The 17,123-nt window shown below is 36.4% G+C and overlaps 3 protein-coding genes across 4 annotated transcripts; all 3 read right to left on the bottom strand.

Moving 5' to 3' along the window:
* Window positions 1-277: 277 nt before the first annotated feature.
* LOC109052527 (transmembrane protein 71-like) lies at window positions 278-7,616 on the bottom strand. Its single transcript, XM_019069951.2, has 11 exons — window positions 7,535-7,616; window positions 7,185-7,292; window positions 5,359-5,409; window positions 5,218-5,266; window positions 4,872-5,081; window positions 4,226-4,416; window positions 3,942-4,127; window positions 3,773-3,839; window positions 3,359-3,417; window positions 2,781-2,830; window positions 278-2,685 (listed from the first exon to the last, which is right to left on the bottom strand). The coding sequence occupies exons 3-11, from the start codon at window positions 5,387-5,389 to the stop codon at window positions 2,662-2,664; spliced, it is 867 nt and encodes a 288-aa protein (XP_018925496.1). The 5' UTR covers window positions 5,390-5,409; window positions 7,185-7,292; window positions 7,535-7,616; the 3' UTR covers window positions 278-2,661.
* A 617-nt stretch (window positions 7,617-8,233) lies between these two features.
* On the bottom strand, window positions 8,234-12,142 carry ift57 (intraflagellar transport 57 homolog (Chlamydomonas)). 2 transcript variants are annotated; one of them, XM_019069950.2, is made up of 11 exons: window positions 11,669-12,142; window positions 11,148-11,322; window positions 10,947-11,065; window positions 10,715-10,805; window positions 9,789-9,857; window positions 9,444-9,563; window positions 9,280-9,351; window positions 9,055-9,186; window positions 8,891-8,953; window positions 8,632-8,698; window positions 8,234-8,532 (listed from the first exon to the last, which is right to left on the bottom strand). In XM_019069950.2, the coding sequence occupies exons 1-11, from the start codon at window positions 11,803-11,805 to the stop codon at window positions 8,354-8,356; spliced, it is 1,224 nt and encodes a 407-aa protein (XP_018925495.1). In that variant the 5' UTR covers window positions 11,806-12,142; the 3' UTR covers window positions 8,234-8,353. The 2 variants fall into 2 exon arrangements, with proteins under 2 accessions (XP_018925495.1, XP_042574718.1); XM_042718784.1 differs by having other exon boundaries at window positions 9,789-9,860; window positions 11,669-12,141.
* A 977-nt stretch (window positions 12,143-13,119) lies between these two features.
* LOC109050189 (caveolae-associated protein 4a) lies at window positions 13,120-16,678 on the bottom strand. Its single transcript, XM_042718787.1, has 2 exons — window positions 16,161-16,678; window positions 13,120-13,981 (listed from the first exon to the last, which is right to left on the bottom strand). The coding sequence occupies exons 1-2, from the start codon at window positions 16,539-16,541 to the stop codon at window positions 13,373-13,375; spliced, it is 990 nt and encodes a 329-aa protein (XP_042574721.1). The 5' UTR covers window positions 16,542-16,678; the 3' UTR covers window positions 13,120-13,372.
* Between the last annotated feature and the right edge of the window lie 445 nt (window positions 16,679-17,123).

Raw genomic sequence — 17,123 nt, 5'->3', positions numbered from 1 at the left:
GTTAGAACATATTAAAATTTCTCTTCCTGCTACCATTACATGAGATTATTTTAAAATTCATTGTGTTAACAAATAGACCAATTTGAATAATACCCGGAGCAAATTTGTCAAAATGTGTAAGTTCAGTCCATAAGTCAATGCAGGTCCAGTTACATTAGCAAGAGCAACAACAATCAACTGCAGTGATTCTGATCCAGTATGAATTTTTAAAACAACAATATTAAATATTAATGAATATCTGGCTAAAAGACAATGTGTTTAATTGAAGCAAAAAAGATTATATTTATATATAAAGCTTTATTATTGAAAATGGACAATACAGGGTTTTTTCAAAATACACTGTAAAACTATCAACCTTATAAAACACATCTGTTTTAAGGCCTATCACTCCTTTAATACTTTCTAACATGGCAAATTATGTTTGTGCAAATTACATAAATGCATTTACTTTTAAAATTATATTTTACAGTGTATACATGAACCACATAAATTTCACATTTTTCTTTCACATGCAGTGGAATAAAACATAATAACTAAAGTTTTTACTATTTATTGTAAATCTTTAGCTCTCTTGTGACACAGATTGTTAAATGCAGTTACAGGTTTACGCAGTCATCTATAATAATTTGCCTCGCTGAATTCTTCAACAGATTACTGATCAGTGAACACATTATGAGTCCTGTTTAGTGCAAGCTGGAGATGTGCTTTTTGCAGTTCCATCTTAATTGTACAACATGCTTTTGCATTTAAATTACATCCAATCATAATATGTCAATCGTTTAAAACAGTCGTATTGGAATCATCTTGCCTTTTAACTCTGTACCCAGTAACTTATTAGTTATATAATTTGAAAAACAGTAATAAATAAAAACATATTTTTTTCTTTTCTGTATTTTTTTCAACATTTTTCTTATCCCATTTCTAATGGGATATAATGGACTAATTGCTTATATCCCTCATCTAACTGATTGTTGTATTAACAATAATTATTATTATAAATATAGCTGCAAGCAGCAATTACAGGACCTGGCACGGCAACAAAAACACTATGTAAATGTTTTGTAAATCTGATTGGACATAAGGATAAGGATAAGGATTTAAGGACAAGCTCTTTAATGTCAGTAAATAGAATTACTTTTAACTTTTTGCCCATAGGTGGCGTCGTCAGCCCTTTAATATTATATTGTATAATGTAAATAATGTACGGTTTTGCTGAGAAACAGCTTAAATCCTTTCAGCTTACCTTTCAACTTTCTGTGATTGGCCCCACATAATGATACCTTTTCTACAGAACACTTTACAATAAATATTTACTTTTTATAGAGCAATATTCATTCTTGTTTCATTGCTCATGGACACTACAAACACATCTACAATAAACACCGAAGACAATACACTTCATATAAACACATTAGATATCTATTGTCTAAGATAAATGCATTTTGAATAATTCACTTATTTACCTTGGCTTGGTCTCAAACATGTTTGCTTTCAGATTTTTAAGCTTAGACCTCTAAAATTGAAATACTCCTACTTTAAACACTTCATTTTATCCTTGCTTTGCTTTTGTTTCCTCATGAATGTCTTTACTCTTCAAAACCAAGCTGCCTTTAAAAAACTCCACCGTGTCCTAAAACATGTGACTCTTTGTAATAAAAAAATAACTTTTCATCATCCTAATAAAAATATCAGAAATTAGCCATTCCCTTCAGAGGATACAAGTTCAGTTGCACTTAATGCATTTTGGTCACGTTGTGACAGACATTGCTTCCTACTCACAGTTTACTCAGTTTAACTTTCTGTGAGAGCAGTTGCCTTGTGTGAACGTGACAAAATTATACACTTATTATAGAGTAAACTGAGAACATGTTCTTCTTTGGCAGCACTAATTCCCTGCAAACAGGGTTTAATTGTCTTAAGTCCCTGTGAAATAAGCAGCACTTTGTGCTTAAAATTTCAGCAGCCCTCTTAAATCACACAGCACGGATATGTGACTTTAACCCTGGAAAATGCCAATAACACTCCTCCTGTTTCATATAACAAAGGCACTTGACAAATATGAGGCATCTCTGCAAAGCTAAATTGGCACTTCTTTTGCTACAATTTCTCAAAAGTTAAAGATTTCTTGCTAAATCATTATAATATTATATTAAACTAGGTTTTGCAGTAAATATTTTTTAGAATCTGATAATCTGACTAGACAAGCTGGGCAATAACACATAATGCCCTGATGTCACCATGTTGAAGAGCCTAACCAAGCCAAGCTGATGCATTTACAAACACCACTGGCACATTTGACTTCTTTGCTCTGTCATGCAGGGCCTCTCCACTGACTCAAAGACTCCCTCACAATGCAATCTTTCATTTAGGAAAACTGATCAAATTCTTAAAAATGTAAAGAATGATCATTTTTCATTGATATGTCCATCTATTTAAAAATGCATGCTAATCTTAGCATGTAACATTTCCTGTGACAGTCATCTGCCATCACCGGTTCTGTCACTCTTCAGTAATTATTATATTCAGAACTCTTTAGCTGATCAGTGCAAACACCACCACAAAAACTCATCTATAACAAATTTTTAACGCTGATGCAGGATGCGTGTCCACACACTCAGGACAGACTTCACACAGATGTGTTTATGTGTGTGTGGTTCCTCCTCACTCGTTTCTGGAGGTGATGTCCTGATGAAGAGACACAATCTGGATGTTAAATTCTTTGTTTAGAGTCCCATTTTTGTCTCTGTGTACAGAAACTTAATCTGTACTCAGATTCTCACCTCAGTCTTTGCTCTGCTCCAGCGCACTGCAGCTCCAGGTTTAGACATACCTGAGAGAGAGACAGAGAGAATGATTTTACAATATCTGACTCATAAATAGTAGAGAAGTTAGGTTCATAAAATACCACCCTAAATCTAATTGGTTTATGGAAGTGTTTTTCTATAATGTTGTTTAACAAGGATACCGCTCCAGAAACCAACATGAATATACATATACGGTATATATATATATGTATGTGCGTGTGTGTGTGTGTGTGTGTGTGTGTGTGTGTATCTAATATATTAATATATGTTTATTATTTTACTGTGCACAATTCATTGGAGCAATTTGTTTAACACAATAAATAAATCTTTGTAACTTTTAAAATATAGTAAGTTTTCAGTCTCTTTCCCCAACACCTGGTTAATGCTGGTGTGTAACTCACTTTTATCAATCAAATCTGGATGAACAGAATTTACAAAGAGTCCCATGCTACATTTTTTTTTAACACTGATGTTTTTTTTCATTCAAGAATATGTCAGATTATGTAAGTATAATAGTGAGTAAGCTTGCTATTTATCTTAATTTGTTTACTCACATATAGATGAAAGCAGAACCATGAACGCCACTGCTGCAGAAACACCTCCCAGCAGCCACCTGTGAGGATTATGATGTCATTAATCTATTAGAAGTAAAGCTCCGCCCACTTTCACAACAAATTAGCCTAACAGACAGAAATCTCACTGGCTGTGTCTGAAATCACATACTCTCTAAGTATGTACTTCTTTTGAATAAGTAATTACTTTGTGAGGGATAAAAGCAGAATTATGAGAAGTCATAATTGTGAGATAAAAAGTTAACTTTTTTATTCTTTTATTGCACGGCAGAAACGGGCTTCCATAGTTTTTTGACTGCTATATTGTAAGGAAGTATGCGATTTCAGATACAGCTTTTCTCTCACACATGCACACACACACACACACACACACACACACACACACTTTTTCATTACCCGGAGGAGATGGCAATGCAGAGGCACAAAGTTAGGATGAGGAGAAGGACTTTCAAGAGCACAGTTTCTGAAACAAACAAAATTAAAATAGTTTCCAGCTGTTTCTATTTTTCCATATTCATCAAAAACTCATAGTAGGCAAGGAGCTCTTTCATTTGCCCTTTCTCACCTGATGTCTTGCTGGATGAGCTATAACTATTGAGATGACACATGGATGGGGGAGGAACATCCAGGAGGCCGCTTACTGATTGGTTTGATTGTTCATGGGCGGAGCAAGACTCACATGGAGGCTCCTCCTCTTCTAGCTGAGTCTGAGGAGGCATTTTATCAGGGGAGGAAACAAGATCTGTGGGAACTATAAAGAAACAATAATATTCACAAAAACTGAACAGGCAAATATTTTAAGCTAGCTGTTTCAACGATGTTGAAGTCCAAAACTAGAAGCCTTCTAACCATAGGTGAAGCTGACGGATGTGTTTGTCTCATAACTGTTGTCCAGTTCTTCCCATGGTGATGACCGGAGGGGAACAATGGGGTCAGATCTTCTAAATACACCTTCTTCCAGCCAGGAGTGGCATGGCTGGTTTACATCATTAAGAAGACTTGCTGGTGATTTTCTTGCCCTATGCTTTCGTCTGAATATGCTAATAAGCATTCACACACAAAAAGGGTTTATTACTATGTCAGATTTAAAGTTGCTTTTTAACTCTGAGAAATACAGGCATTGATATTCATAAAATATTCTTTTTTGCACCATTATATATCTCTTTTCAAAGGAATTAGTTATAACAACCATTTTATATAGGCAAAGTTTTCTATAATTTGGAAAATTATATATATTAGATGTAAAATACTTAGATAAACTTAAAATAGATGCATTTGTTTTAAAAGTTCTAAAAATTTATTTAATTAAAATTTAAAAATGTAAACATTCTTTAGCAAGCTAAGGCAGTTAATATGCCTACAATGTACTGTGAATATAATACAGTCACAACATGGAATGTGGCTACAGGTGCTAGTGTATAGTGTATAGCACAGCTGTAATGAAATATTCATGCACACACACAACAACAACAACAAACACTGTAATAACTCTCACCGGACAAGATTCTCTTTGTATGAGACGCTGGTGTGTGAGGGAGTCAGGGTGACGTTACCCTCGTCATCTGTGGTAAAACTGTCCTCTGTCAGAACATAATAACCACTGGCTAGTAGGCGGGGACTTCGGCGGCACACACACACAGAGCCTGTCAGCGGATTGGTGGAGAAACACTCGAAGGAGGAGTCAGAGATGTGGGAAACGTCAAGACTGAACGAGAGAAACAGCATTAATGTACACATACATTTTTTACGAATGACCAAACAAGCACTACACATATACTTAAAGAAAATTACAGGAAAAGCTTTTAAATATATGTTGCTGCTGTTTGTCTATATTCCTGTACCTGTGACAAATATATTCAGCCTCCTGCCTCCTGGTCTTCACCGGAGAACCTATAACAAACATCAGGTCAGGTCAATCTTATCAAAGAATGTGTGCACAAGAGGAAGAATGGGAGTGAGACATGATATGAAGGCATACATACTTGTAACCACTCCTTTAAAGAAGAAAGACATGGCTCACGTTGCTGTTAAACCTGTAATAATAAACACAAAATAACATTCTGCCAAAAAATTGGTAGTACATAATGTGTAAAGCTCATGGGAAACATTTTTTGAACTATTTCTATTATAGTTTCTTTCTTCACATTGATTTTCTTGAATAATTCCCTGCACCAAATTAAGGTCATGCAACATAAAAAACACACCAAAACAAAGATAAAATAAAAGCAAAATAAATAGAAGTGATTATACACTGATATCAGTATAAACCAGCAATGATGAATGTACATAATCTACAAATGTGAATTGCTCATGTGCAACAAATAATTAATTCATTATATATGTATGAATGTATGTATAAGAATTCCTAGCTTCACATTAAGGTCATTCAACAACAAAACATAAATTAAACTAAGATAACATTAAAGCAAAAATAAACATATATTGATATATGTATAAACCAGTAATAAATAGAGATTGTGAAGCATGAAAAAGTGCTGTCAAAGTAGGTGGAGACCACATACTGTACTTCCTGTTAACCACTTCCTGGCTGGAAATAAACTGATTGGCTGAACAGAGTGTTGTGCGTGTATGTGAGCGGCAGCTGCTATCAGAGAAGCAGAGGAGACTAACGGCAAAAAATGAGGGAGTACAATAACACATGCTCGCTCACTCTCCACCCCCCCCCCCCCCCCACACACACACACACAAATCAGTTCATTTGTTTTTCTAAAAAAAATCTATTCCCAGAGTGATCACATGACACACTTCTGCAACTTATTTTTGTGTTTGAACATCAAGTCCCTCAAACCCTCACTCATTTCCTGTAGTCTCTGTGAGCTAGACACACAAAATTACCTTAACATTAAGAAAACATTTTTAGCATAACTAAAAGTTGCAAATACATAAAATAAGAGCATAAGCATATGCAGAGCATAAGTGAAATGAGTAGCTGCAATATCACAGCTCATTACAGAGATGTATGCCAACCACAAAACCACACACATGCATAGCAACACACAAACATTTGTGTAAATAAAAATGTATTTCAATTTGCAATTATAATTTAATAATCTATTTATTTCTATTGCTTTCGTTCTTGTGTACTCACTTATATAATGAGAAACTGTGATTTAACATTTATAAAAATTATATTTCACAGCATATTGTACAAATCTCCAAAAGCTGTGTTAATGTTAATTCTGTTATTACTGATTGATGATGTAATGTCCTTTTCTAAATTTCTAACGTTATAAACCTACCTTACAGTCTATGGTGTACCTTTCATAAATAAATTGACAATATTTAACAATAGTAATAATAATAATAATAATAACAGATTTTTTTAAAGGGGATATTCTCTATTCAGAATACCAGTAACAGATTATTTTAAAGGTGATATTCTCTAGTCACAATAAATATTTTTTTGTGAAATTTACACGAAATCTGGCGTCCTGCATGTTTTCATGCTCTGAAGTCTGTTAGTTTAATTCTGCGTTCAGACCTCAGACGCGACGCTCCTCGAGTCTTTGTTGCGCGGCCTGAAGCAGATACGAGATGCACGAGAAACATTCACTCACATATCCAGTTGTGAGTTTATACTGTATATGATAATCGCAAAATTGATTAAATGTAAAATTCCACATTGCATAAAGATAATATAGGCTACAAAGTGATTATGCCTAAGCGTAATGCGATACTAACATCCGGTTTCCTCTCGCCACATTCTTTAGGGCTGTATCTGCTCTGCATCTACTGCGCAAAACATATGAAACTACAAAGATTCAGAAACAAGAGAAAAACAACTTACCTAAACCGGGGAGAATGCGGATAGCGGTGCGGATCAAGTCTGTCCGCTTACCTACAAACACTGACATTCATGAAGAACCACGCCTTCTGAGGGGAGGGGGTCAAAACACTGTTCAAAACAAAACTTATCTGAAGAATACAGTCGTGCACCAGTAATGCACATATAGTTGATCAAATTATTACATAATTTCACATAATTGTGAATGCATATATTCGTAGCAGTACAAGTAGTAATGTATTAGTATTTATGATTAAGTATTTATATTTGTAAGTCATTCTGCACAAGAGAATCTAACATCGTTTAAAGGAACAGTTCGCCCAAAAATGAAAATTCTGTCATCATTTATTCACCCTCATGTCCTTCTAAACCTGTATGGGTATTATCTTGAGCACAAAAGATTTTTGTAAGGACATGTGGAACCAAACAGTCGACAGTAGCAACTGACTACCATCAACTGTATGGCTACCCGCATTTTTCAAAAAACAAACAACAACAACAACAAAACAACAACAGGCAACATATAGCATACAAACCTGTACATTATTTTATTTCAACTTTTAGTGCCGGTCAGTAAAAGACAAGTTGTAAATTTGTAGAAGGTTCATGGGATTATTATTAATAATTTAGAATCACAATTAAGAATAGTCATTTGGATAATGATTATACACTGATCTATAATAGAGAATATATAGATCAGTGGTGTTATACCATTTACAGTTGCTGCAAATTAGTACTCTTTTTACTTGAGAATTTCTACAAATATTACAATTCAAAAGAGAATTTCAACAAAAAGACAAAAAGTTAATTATTCTCAGGCAGAAAACAGATGCAGCAAATGTTTCCTCAGGATGTGGACTGATAACTTGAGCATGTGCAGACCAGAATAATCTCTAGTGTTTCTCTGCAGTGTGTGAGGATGACATCATGGAAAAGTGACGTGTGTGTGTGTAATGCTTAGCTCAGGGTCCTCTGTAACCAACACCCTTCTCTTTCTTTGGAGATAATTACGTAAGTTAAAACTTCTACAAACTTTGAGAGCAGACGTTCTAGTAGTGAGTATATATACTTTATTGTTCAATACTAGATATTTTGTTATTTACACTTAAAACATATTTAAACACAAAATATGAAATATAACCAACACATCCAACATCACCAGAGTGTGGGACTCAGTAGGGTTGTGTGTTGGGTTCTAAGAGGTGTGTCGCATGCATGTCTCTGGTCATGTTGTTTTTCTCTCTGAGTTTGGCTTGCAGTAACGTGTGCTCCACCACTCCCATCCGAACATCCATCTGCTCAAGCTCCTGCTTCAGCTTGGTCAGACTCTGACGGATCTTCACCACTGGAGCTGCAACACGAAACACATTAACAAGCAGAAACTACAGCTCACATAAACAAACTGTATCATCAGTAGCTTGAAAGAGGGTTTGTTGTGTGTGCGGTTTACCTCCATCAGACATGCTGCTGCCTTTCTCTTCCATTTCCTGTTTGACTTTTTCTAGCTCTTCGCTGATCTGGAAAAAAAATAAATACGCTTTATGAATGTTATTTGAATATTGTGTGGATATGTGGACATAGTACAGCTGTATACAGCATTATGAGACACATTCATTTTTGAAGAACTTTCCTACTGTGTGGAAACCAAAAGATGATTAAATCATTGTAATATTAATACTGTGTATCTGTATCTTTGTTTTCAGACTCACTTCAGCCAGAATCCTGGTTCTCTCTGTGACGCCTCCACTGGCTTGCTGATAAAGCTCCTTTACCTGAGGGGGAAAAAAACCACATGCAACATTTGACATCTTATCTTTTGACTGGTTTAAGGTTAGTAATAATGTTTTAGGTTCTGATTGGTCGAGATGTTCACCTTGTTTAGCTGTGCTTGTGCCTGGCGGTATTCCGAAATAAGATGCTCAAGCTGAGTGTTGAGATATTTCTCACGACTGCTCACTTTCTCCAGTGTTTTACTGATGTCCTCCCTCAATTTAAACAGACACCCCTGAAAACATCCACACATATACATAGATTTAGTATTTCACATTATTATGTAAATGAAATATTTTTTAAAAAACATCTATGATGGATGGATGACCTTGGCGTCTTGCAAGGATGTGTTGATGCCTTCTTGATGTTGATGCATTTGATCAAGATGAATCCTCCAATCCTGAAACATATTAATCAGTATTTCAGTAAATCAGAGCCTCTCCATCACCATAGAGGTGACATGCTATGATTAAAGGCTGAAGTATTTAAAACCTTGTTATCGGTTCGAATGGTGACTTTTAGTTGTGGAAGAACTCGCTCCACCTCCAGATTCCACTCAGCGGCATCAACATCTGACTCCAGAACCACCGCAGGCCTCGATCCGCTGAGTTCCTGAACACACACATCTACCAGTTGTCTTTTACTGTACATATTCTGTAAAATATTGTATACTAGTTCTTTGTTTAAGATATTAGTAAACGTCCCTCATAACTTATATCACCTTACATATGAAACAACTAAACCATCTCCAGAGAAAGAAAAAAGTAATTATTCCTTTCAGGTTTATATTTTATTATTACATTAAATGCACCTACTGGTATTTCATATAAAACTCACAATCTGATTGGTTCTGGTCTTCAACGTGTCTAAATCAAGGCCATCCTCTTCCTCATACTCCTCATCCTCCTGCTAAAGATAACACATTTTTTATAAGAGAGAGAGAGTGTGTGTGTGTGTGTGTGTGTGTGAGACTCACTGTCACTCACTTTACACATGAGTTTGTGTATGTGATTCAAAGTCATATCTTCATTCACTTTACTGTGTGAATAAGGGCCGAGTGATAAACACATTTTTACAAAGTGCATTCCATGTCATTTTTGTATTTTTCCATTTGATGTAGAACAATACTCAAAGTAAGTTATGACGCATTTGTTTTTTAATTTAAGTCACATAAATTGCAACAAAATACCTTAAAACAATCTTAAAACAATAACATGAAAATGTATTTATCTGCTTGCAATTGTTTTTTTATGCAAACAAACTGTATTTTGTTAGATGACCACATAAGGGTTTACATTTTTTATTATTACCATTATTACTATTTCTATTAATATTATTATTATATTTTTATTTAAACAGTTGTATATATAGTACATAATGTGCAAATCTGTACATAAGTCTTCTGCTACCTCCATCAAGATTTCAAGTTTCATTTTAATTCTATACTTATTTTTCATTTCCATTCTCTTGTTTTATATATATGCATACAACTACTCAGAACTCCTGGAAATCATAACAAATTCCTTTTGTGTTTGTGCACACCTGGCAAAGAAGTTTAGTCTGATTGTGATTCTGATTTCAATTTTTGCTAGAAGCAGACCTAATCAATAGTCATAAATACACTGTTAATCCAAATATAACTTAATAAATTCTGAGCTAAATTACTCAACAATATTTACAACACTGAAAAAAACTGCTAATATAAAAGCTTGACAGATAAAAGCTTAAAATAGAAGGTGCACTTAGAATAGAGTTTGACTCACTGTCATTTCTTCCTCAACTTTACTGAGTGTGAGCTCAGCATCATCTTCCTGCACACACTCGTCTTCCACCTCCACAGACGGGTACATCGGCCTGATAGACAGAGAATAATTCTCTTGAATTCTGTAGTTCTACAATGAGATTTATATGAGACCTAAAGCAGCACAGAACATCATACAATCAGCTCATGGTGTGTGTGTGTGTGTGTGTGTGTGTGTGTGTGTATGCGGTTACCTGTCCCAGGTGAATCCTTTACTCTTTAGCGCCTTTTCTACCAGCTGATCTAGAACATAAACGACATGCTCTCCAGACCCAGACTTCAGCTTTGATGGGGGGAAATCAACCTGGCCTCCCTACGAAAAACAGATATACAGTGATAACCAAAAAAACCCAAATACTACGCACACTTGTGAGGGTGTCATCATCACGTCTCACCAGGGCACGCAGCTCAGACAGGATGTTGGAGACGGTGGCGTTGGGGTCATCATACTCTTGCGGTGTGTCAAACGGCCGCCCGCACAGAGAAATCAACCAGGCAGCAATCACACTGAACATATAGAACTGCTCTCCAGGATTTGACAACACATGAGGGCTAGAGACAAAATAATGCCTGAAAAACAGAGCAAAAACGCTCATTTTGATTCAACAATGATTGATCCTTATGATTTTTACTAATAAGTAATGTTTGTATTAGTTTGAAGGTTACTATCACATTCTGTTTTTATGCTACATGAAAAAAAAAATAATAATAAGGAAAATACATGAGGTGTTCTTGGTCACAAATTATTTTTACATTTTATTTACGGGCTTTTGACTTTGTAATTAGAAGATGCAACCCGTTTTGGATTTTATTACAAAAACATGAACTATAAACATAACTGTAATATTTGTGTCAGAAAAACAGCATGATCTTAACTTATAATTCACATTAGATGTAGCGATTCTACATCTCTCACCTGGAAAGGGGTTTGATGTTGTGTTTATCCAGAACATGCTGTTCATAATCCAGAACCTTGAGTTTATCCAGCAGATCCTCCATCAGCACAAACATCTGAAAGACCGAACCGGGTCCGCGCTCTTCTTCCTCCGCCATCCCTGTCTCACTTCACTTTCAACAAGCTCAATTGGCAAGGCAACGCGGGGTTAAACAGTAATAAACATCACAGATATGCATACAGGTATACGTTTCTCCTTCTCTGGGTATATTATATATTAGTTGTTTCTGATGCGCAAGCTGCAAAAGCGGACTCGGGATGTTGTAGTTACTGTCGCCAGGAATGACGTCACACACCGGACACGATAAACAAAATAAGAGTAATAAACCAAGATGGTTAATAATAAACAATGAGCAATAACAAATAATACAAAATATGTATTTGGTAAAGAAAATGTCACTGGTGAGCCGAAACAGAATGTTTTGCTGAACGTTTTGTGCCGCGGGTTTTATGAGAATGTCAGTGCTGCCACACGCTGGAGCGGAGAAGAAACGGCGCCAGGACGGATATGTCTGTGTGTGGTATAGTATAGTATAGTACAGTATAGTATAGTATAGTAAAGTATAATATAATATAATATAATATAATATAATATAATATAATATAATATAATATAATATAATATAATATAATATGTATTGACAATTATAATTATTGACAATATTATTGTAATTTATGTAATTTATACAATATATCATAATGTATTGTGATGGCAAAACTGAATTTACAGTAATTACCCCATTATTCAAAATTCAAAGGAACAGCATTTATTTGAAATAAATTTTTTTGTAATAATGTAAACATCTTAACTGTCACTTTTAATTAAATGCATTCTTTCTTTTAAAAAAAAGTCACCCCAACCTTTTGAACAGTACTGTATATATATACTATAATTTATTTTCACACACATACACACACACACACACGCACACACACACACACACACACACACACACACACACACACACACACACACACACACACACACATATATATATATATATATATATATATATATAATTTAATTTTTTTCAGAAGAACTATGTGAGCGAAAAGCTGAATTGAAAAATGAGCATGCATTAAAGTGTTTGGTTGGCTTTCGATAAACTGTGTGCCAGTGTGTTCCTCATGTTAGGTTGCTATGTGCTGGGCAGAGCCGCTCAGCTGTTGAGATTAATTCCAAGAGATCTTTTTTTGGCTGATGGGTCAATCTTTCTTTCACTCTACCAGTCTCTGTCTCTATGATGCTGGCATGTGTATGAACACAAATGTTTGGCAATCCAAATGTTCTCTGATCTTCAGTGACTGTAACTGAGGTTCAGTCCCCAGCTTAAATACCAGTGTTTTGGACAAAGTCATCCAATCCTTACTCCAAGACACAAATGCAGAGTAAAAGGACACATTAGACAGCATATGTTTTCACATTTTAATATATTTCACATGTGTCTTATGGTAACATAAATTATACAAACACATCTAGTGCTTGCACTCTTTTTTTTTTAATTTAGCTACCCAATACACACATACTCATACACTCTCACATTTGGAGCACATTTTTTTTTTATTGAAAAATTTTCTCTTCCACTTACTAAATAACTACTTTCTTTGCATTCTATTTGTTTTTGCCTTCAATTTATCCACAATTTCTGTGGTGAACTGTTGTTTTCAGTCTTCTTGGATACGAGTCGCTCCCTCCTCTGATACTGGACCTTCCCTCTTGTTCTCGGTAATCACCTCTGTGTAGGTCACATCTGGGCTAGACTTCCTGCCTTTGGGAGGAGTCACAGCAGGCTCCGCCTCTGCACCCTCCTGGCCCTCAGCGACCGTGCGTTCCTTCTTCAGCTTGATTTTGAATGATTCTTTATTGGGTGCTTTCTTAGCGATGTTCTCCTTCAGCCTCTCGCTGCTCTGACGCATCTTCTCTCGCTGCTCAGGGGGCACAATCTTCTCACCAAAGGTGTTGAATTTGGTTCCAAGCGTTTGGCCCGTCTTACTCAGGCTCTCCTTGGTCTTGCTGAGGTTTTCCCGCGTCTTCTCGCGGGTCTTGTTCATGTTCTCTCTGGAGAACGCAGCTTTGATGTTCTCAATGCCTTTTAACCCGCTCTGTTTCAGACGGGCACCTCGGGATGACTCCGCCTCCTCTACCACCATGTACTCTTCATCAGATGATAGGTCAGCAGGGATTTCATACTCATCTGGCTCCACCTCCAAGTTAGCAAGCCCCTCCCCCTTAGGAGTCTTGGTGACAGCAACGGAGGGAACTTCAGTTTCACCCTGCAGTTGAAGACAGAAAAGAGAGAACATTATTCAGTTGGAAAACACACTCCAAATTAATCTACTCCCAGAAGGTCATGGATAACAACTATGTGCTATTTGTGTGTACATAAAATTGTATGTAGTAACATTTTTAAGGAAATTGCAGCTAACAACTTTGCTGGAGGCCTGGATTTTTGATGCTTTCTTGTAACCTAGATTCAAGAAGCACTGAGCTGATTACCACACATCAATTTCCTTACCATCATATTTGGACTGAAATGTTTATTTAAATAAAAATTTCTATATATTTTATCCATAAAGACGCTCCTACATTTCCAGTGCTGTGTTATGGTGTGAATCTTGATCTAGTTAGAAAATACAACTCACAATACTTAATTGTTTTCATTTACTAGAAGATATTTTGAAGAATTTTTTAACTGTTGCCCATACATTGAAAGTCAGTGGTGTAACAAACAACACTGGACCCCACCAACTTTCATTGTATGGACAAAAATGAGGCAATCTTCAGTTTAAAATACCTTCTTTTGTGCTCCACAGAAGAAAGAAAGTCATACAGATTTAGAATGACATGAGGGTGAGTAAATAATGACAGAATTTTCATTTTTGGCGGAATTATCCCTTTAAGTTTACCTATATATTTTCAGCTGTTACTTTTTGGAAGGTTCACCATGATGCATATAAGATGATATGTATAATGCATATGTATGTATATATATATATATATATATATATATATATATATATATATATAACAGTCTCATAGGTTTTTAATCAGTTCATCTGGAGGATTGTGGAGTCAGATTTTTGAAGGTTATTCAGTTATCTATCATATTTCTCTCTCTCTAATCTGTACTTTTGCATTTGGGTGCATAAAAATTCTGATCACAAGGCCTACATACATTTTCCACTAATTTTACATTTGATTATTTTGAGTTAAATTTTGAGTGCTGACCTACAGCTGTGGTATGATCAATTACACATTTACAGTATGTTTACATAATGTTAAAACAAATCATACTGTGGCTGGTCACTTTATAAGTTGGTCAGAGAGTTTCTTCCTTCCGTTTAAGTGGGAATTTCTTAGCCTTAACAAGCAACGGAGACTAGGTTTTATGTCAGTCTGAAATCTGGTAACATGAGTTGACCCTTCCTTTGAGGGCATTTTTGTAGTCATCCATTGTAAGAATGGATGTCTATGTATGTGTATGTATAAACTCCCTATTCAGGGAATAGCCTTAAAGAGTCTCTTCAGCTGTGTGTGCAGCTCTATATAAGGAAACCTCAGAATAACCATACACAAACACACATGCTTATATTGTCACACACACTGTCGAAAAGCCTACTTTAGACTAATTTATTATGTCACACATATTCTCTAATTATTCATTCTGTATATTGATGTGTTGCACTACAGAGTGAGGAGTCAAACAGACAAATTTTGCATTGCTACTAGAACTTGCTACATTGAAATGAATCATCAGCTGAATCACGTTTTCACGGACACCAAATGTTAATTGGAGAAAAATTTAACAATAATTTGCTACTAACCTGGGGTGCGTTTCCCAAAAGCATCATTAGCTAACTATGGTCGTTAGTTCCATTGAATTCTATTGTTAACAACGGAACTTGCGACCATAGTTGCTTTTGGGAAACAATTAAACCGTTGCTTTTGCTGTTATACTCAATGTGTGTGGTTAAACAGATAGTCTACTCAAAAATAAAAATTCTGTTATATTTACTCAACCTCATGTCACTCCAAACCTGATATTTTTTGGAATAGCCATTCAGAGATCAATTTTTGTCCATACTATAGAAGTCAATGGAACCTGAAACCCTTTGGTTACCAACATTCCATTGTTCCACATAGGAAAAAAACAACATGAAGGTGAGTAAATGATGACAGAATTATTCCTTTAAGGCCCAGTGTCACTCACTGTTTCCCTCTTTCTGGAAGTCTCTTGAATGGACATATCAAATATATCTTTATATCACTCATCTGACACACTAACAGAAATAGTTAGCCAATCAGCTCTAAAAGGGAAATTCTCAAGTGCACCCCCTACTGCATTGTGTGAGATTACAGTGCCAACTTGCTGTTAAATGCCACAAAGATAGAGCCACACCCTCAGTCACCTGGCCATAACACACATGCTGAGGTTATTAGGAATGTGTTTACCTGATAGATGACAACCCTGAACTTGTTGCGGGTGAGCAGCTCATCTTGTGTAGTTTCCACTTTCTTCACACGCACGTTCTGTTTCTCCACACGTGAACGTACTTCTTTAACGTGTGCGCTCACGCGGCGGGCTTTCTGGAGCAGTTTGTCAACGGTTGTAGCTGTGGTGCCATGGTCGCGAGCTAGTTTGAGAAGCTCGGATTGGACAGCGCTCACCGAGCTTTCAAGCTGCTGCTGACGCTCCTCCATGCGCTGTTGGCTGGCCTGGACACCATCGATGATCGTTGACACGCGTTCCAGCAGAGAGAGAATCGACAAGGCCGAGACAGGCTGCCCGGATTCATCCTCAACCCCCAGCATTACCTCTCCTCTCTTTTCCATCTCTGATTCTCCCTTTCACACGTCCCTGAAAATTAAGCTACCGGGCCAGAGATGGGTAAAGGGCCAGACGGAATCTAACACACAGTACAGAGAGAAACTGACACTCCAAGAGAGAGACCCCAGTGGAATCTGACAAACTCCACCCCTGCTCACACACACAGATAGAAATGCATGGATATAAATACAACTGTAAGAGGATACATAGACATTTTTGGAAGCTGTATCACAGAAGCATTGGAAAGCCCCATTAATTCAAACATTCCTGTAGTGTGTGCATGTGTCAGGGAGTCTTGTGGATATGCATAATACGTGTCACTCTCTCAGCTCTGAAATAACTAAAATGACAATGACATTGATCTAGAGCGCAAATGTGAGTGTTTGCGTGGTGAGGTGCACTTACTTTTATAAATCCACCCCCCTGTGGCATACCGTCAACTCAACTGAAGCCAACAGCTGTGGAACGCACACACAGTGTAAACTGACCTTGGAGGTGTTCCGCATTGGTGTTTTGACCTCTGACCTCACATTCAGGCAAGCTGATATTCGAAAACTGCATCTCCCAGCATGCACTTTGAGCCACTG

Source organism: Cyprinus carpio, chromosome B2 (assembly GCF_018340385.1).
Source record: "Cyprinus carpio isolate SPL01 chromosome B2, ASM1834038v1, whole genome shotgun sequence".
In the NCBI taxonomy this organism is placed as follows: domain Eukaryota; kingdom Metazoa; phylum Chordata; class Actinopteri; order Cypriniformes; family Cyprinidae; genus Cyprinus; species Cyprinus carpio.
Note: the sequence above shows the minus strand (reverse complement) of the source record. Positions and strands in the feature narration are given on the sequence as shown.

Excerpts from the sequence above, each read along its gene's own strand:
- LOC109050189 (XM_042718787.1), bottom strand. The coding sequence starts at position 16,541 with ATGGAAAAGAGAGGAGAGGTAATGCTGGGGGTTGAGGATGAATCCGGG. Across the intron at positions 13,982-16,160 it reads TCAGGGTTGTCATCTATCAG|GGTGAAACTGAAGTTCCCTC; the intron begins GTAAACACATTC and ends CTTCAACTGCAG.
- LOC109052527 (XM_019069951.2), bottom strand. The coding sequence starts at position 5,389 with ATGTCTTTCTTCTTTAAAGGAGTGGTTACAA. Across the intron at positions 5,267-5,358 it reads CTTTAAAGGAGTGGTTACAA|GTTCTCCGGTGAAGACCAGG; the intron begins GTATGTATGCCT and ends TGTTTGTTATAG. Across the intron at positions 3,840-3,941 it reads CTCATCCAGCAAGACATCAG|AAACTGTGCTCTTGAAAGTC; the intron begins GTGAGAAAGGGC and ends TGTTTGTTTCAG.
- ift57 (XM_042718784.1), bottom strand. The coding sequence starts at position 11,805 with ATGGCGGAGGAAGAAGAGCGCGGACCCGGTTCGGTCTTTCAGATGTTT. Across the intron at positions 11,066-11,147 it reads TGTCTGAGCTGCGTGCCCTG|GGAGGCCAGGTTGATTTCCC; the intron begins GTGAGACGTGAT and ends TGTTTTTCGTAG. Across the intron at positions 9,861-10,714 it reads AAGTTGAGGAAGAAATGACA|CAGGAGGATGAGGAGTATGA; the intron begins GTGAGTCAAACT and ends TGTTATCTTTAG.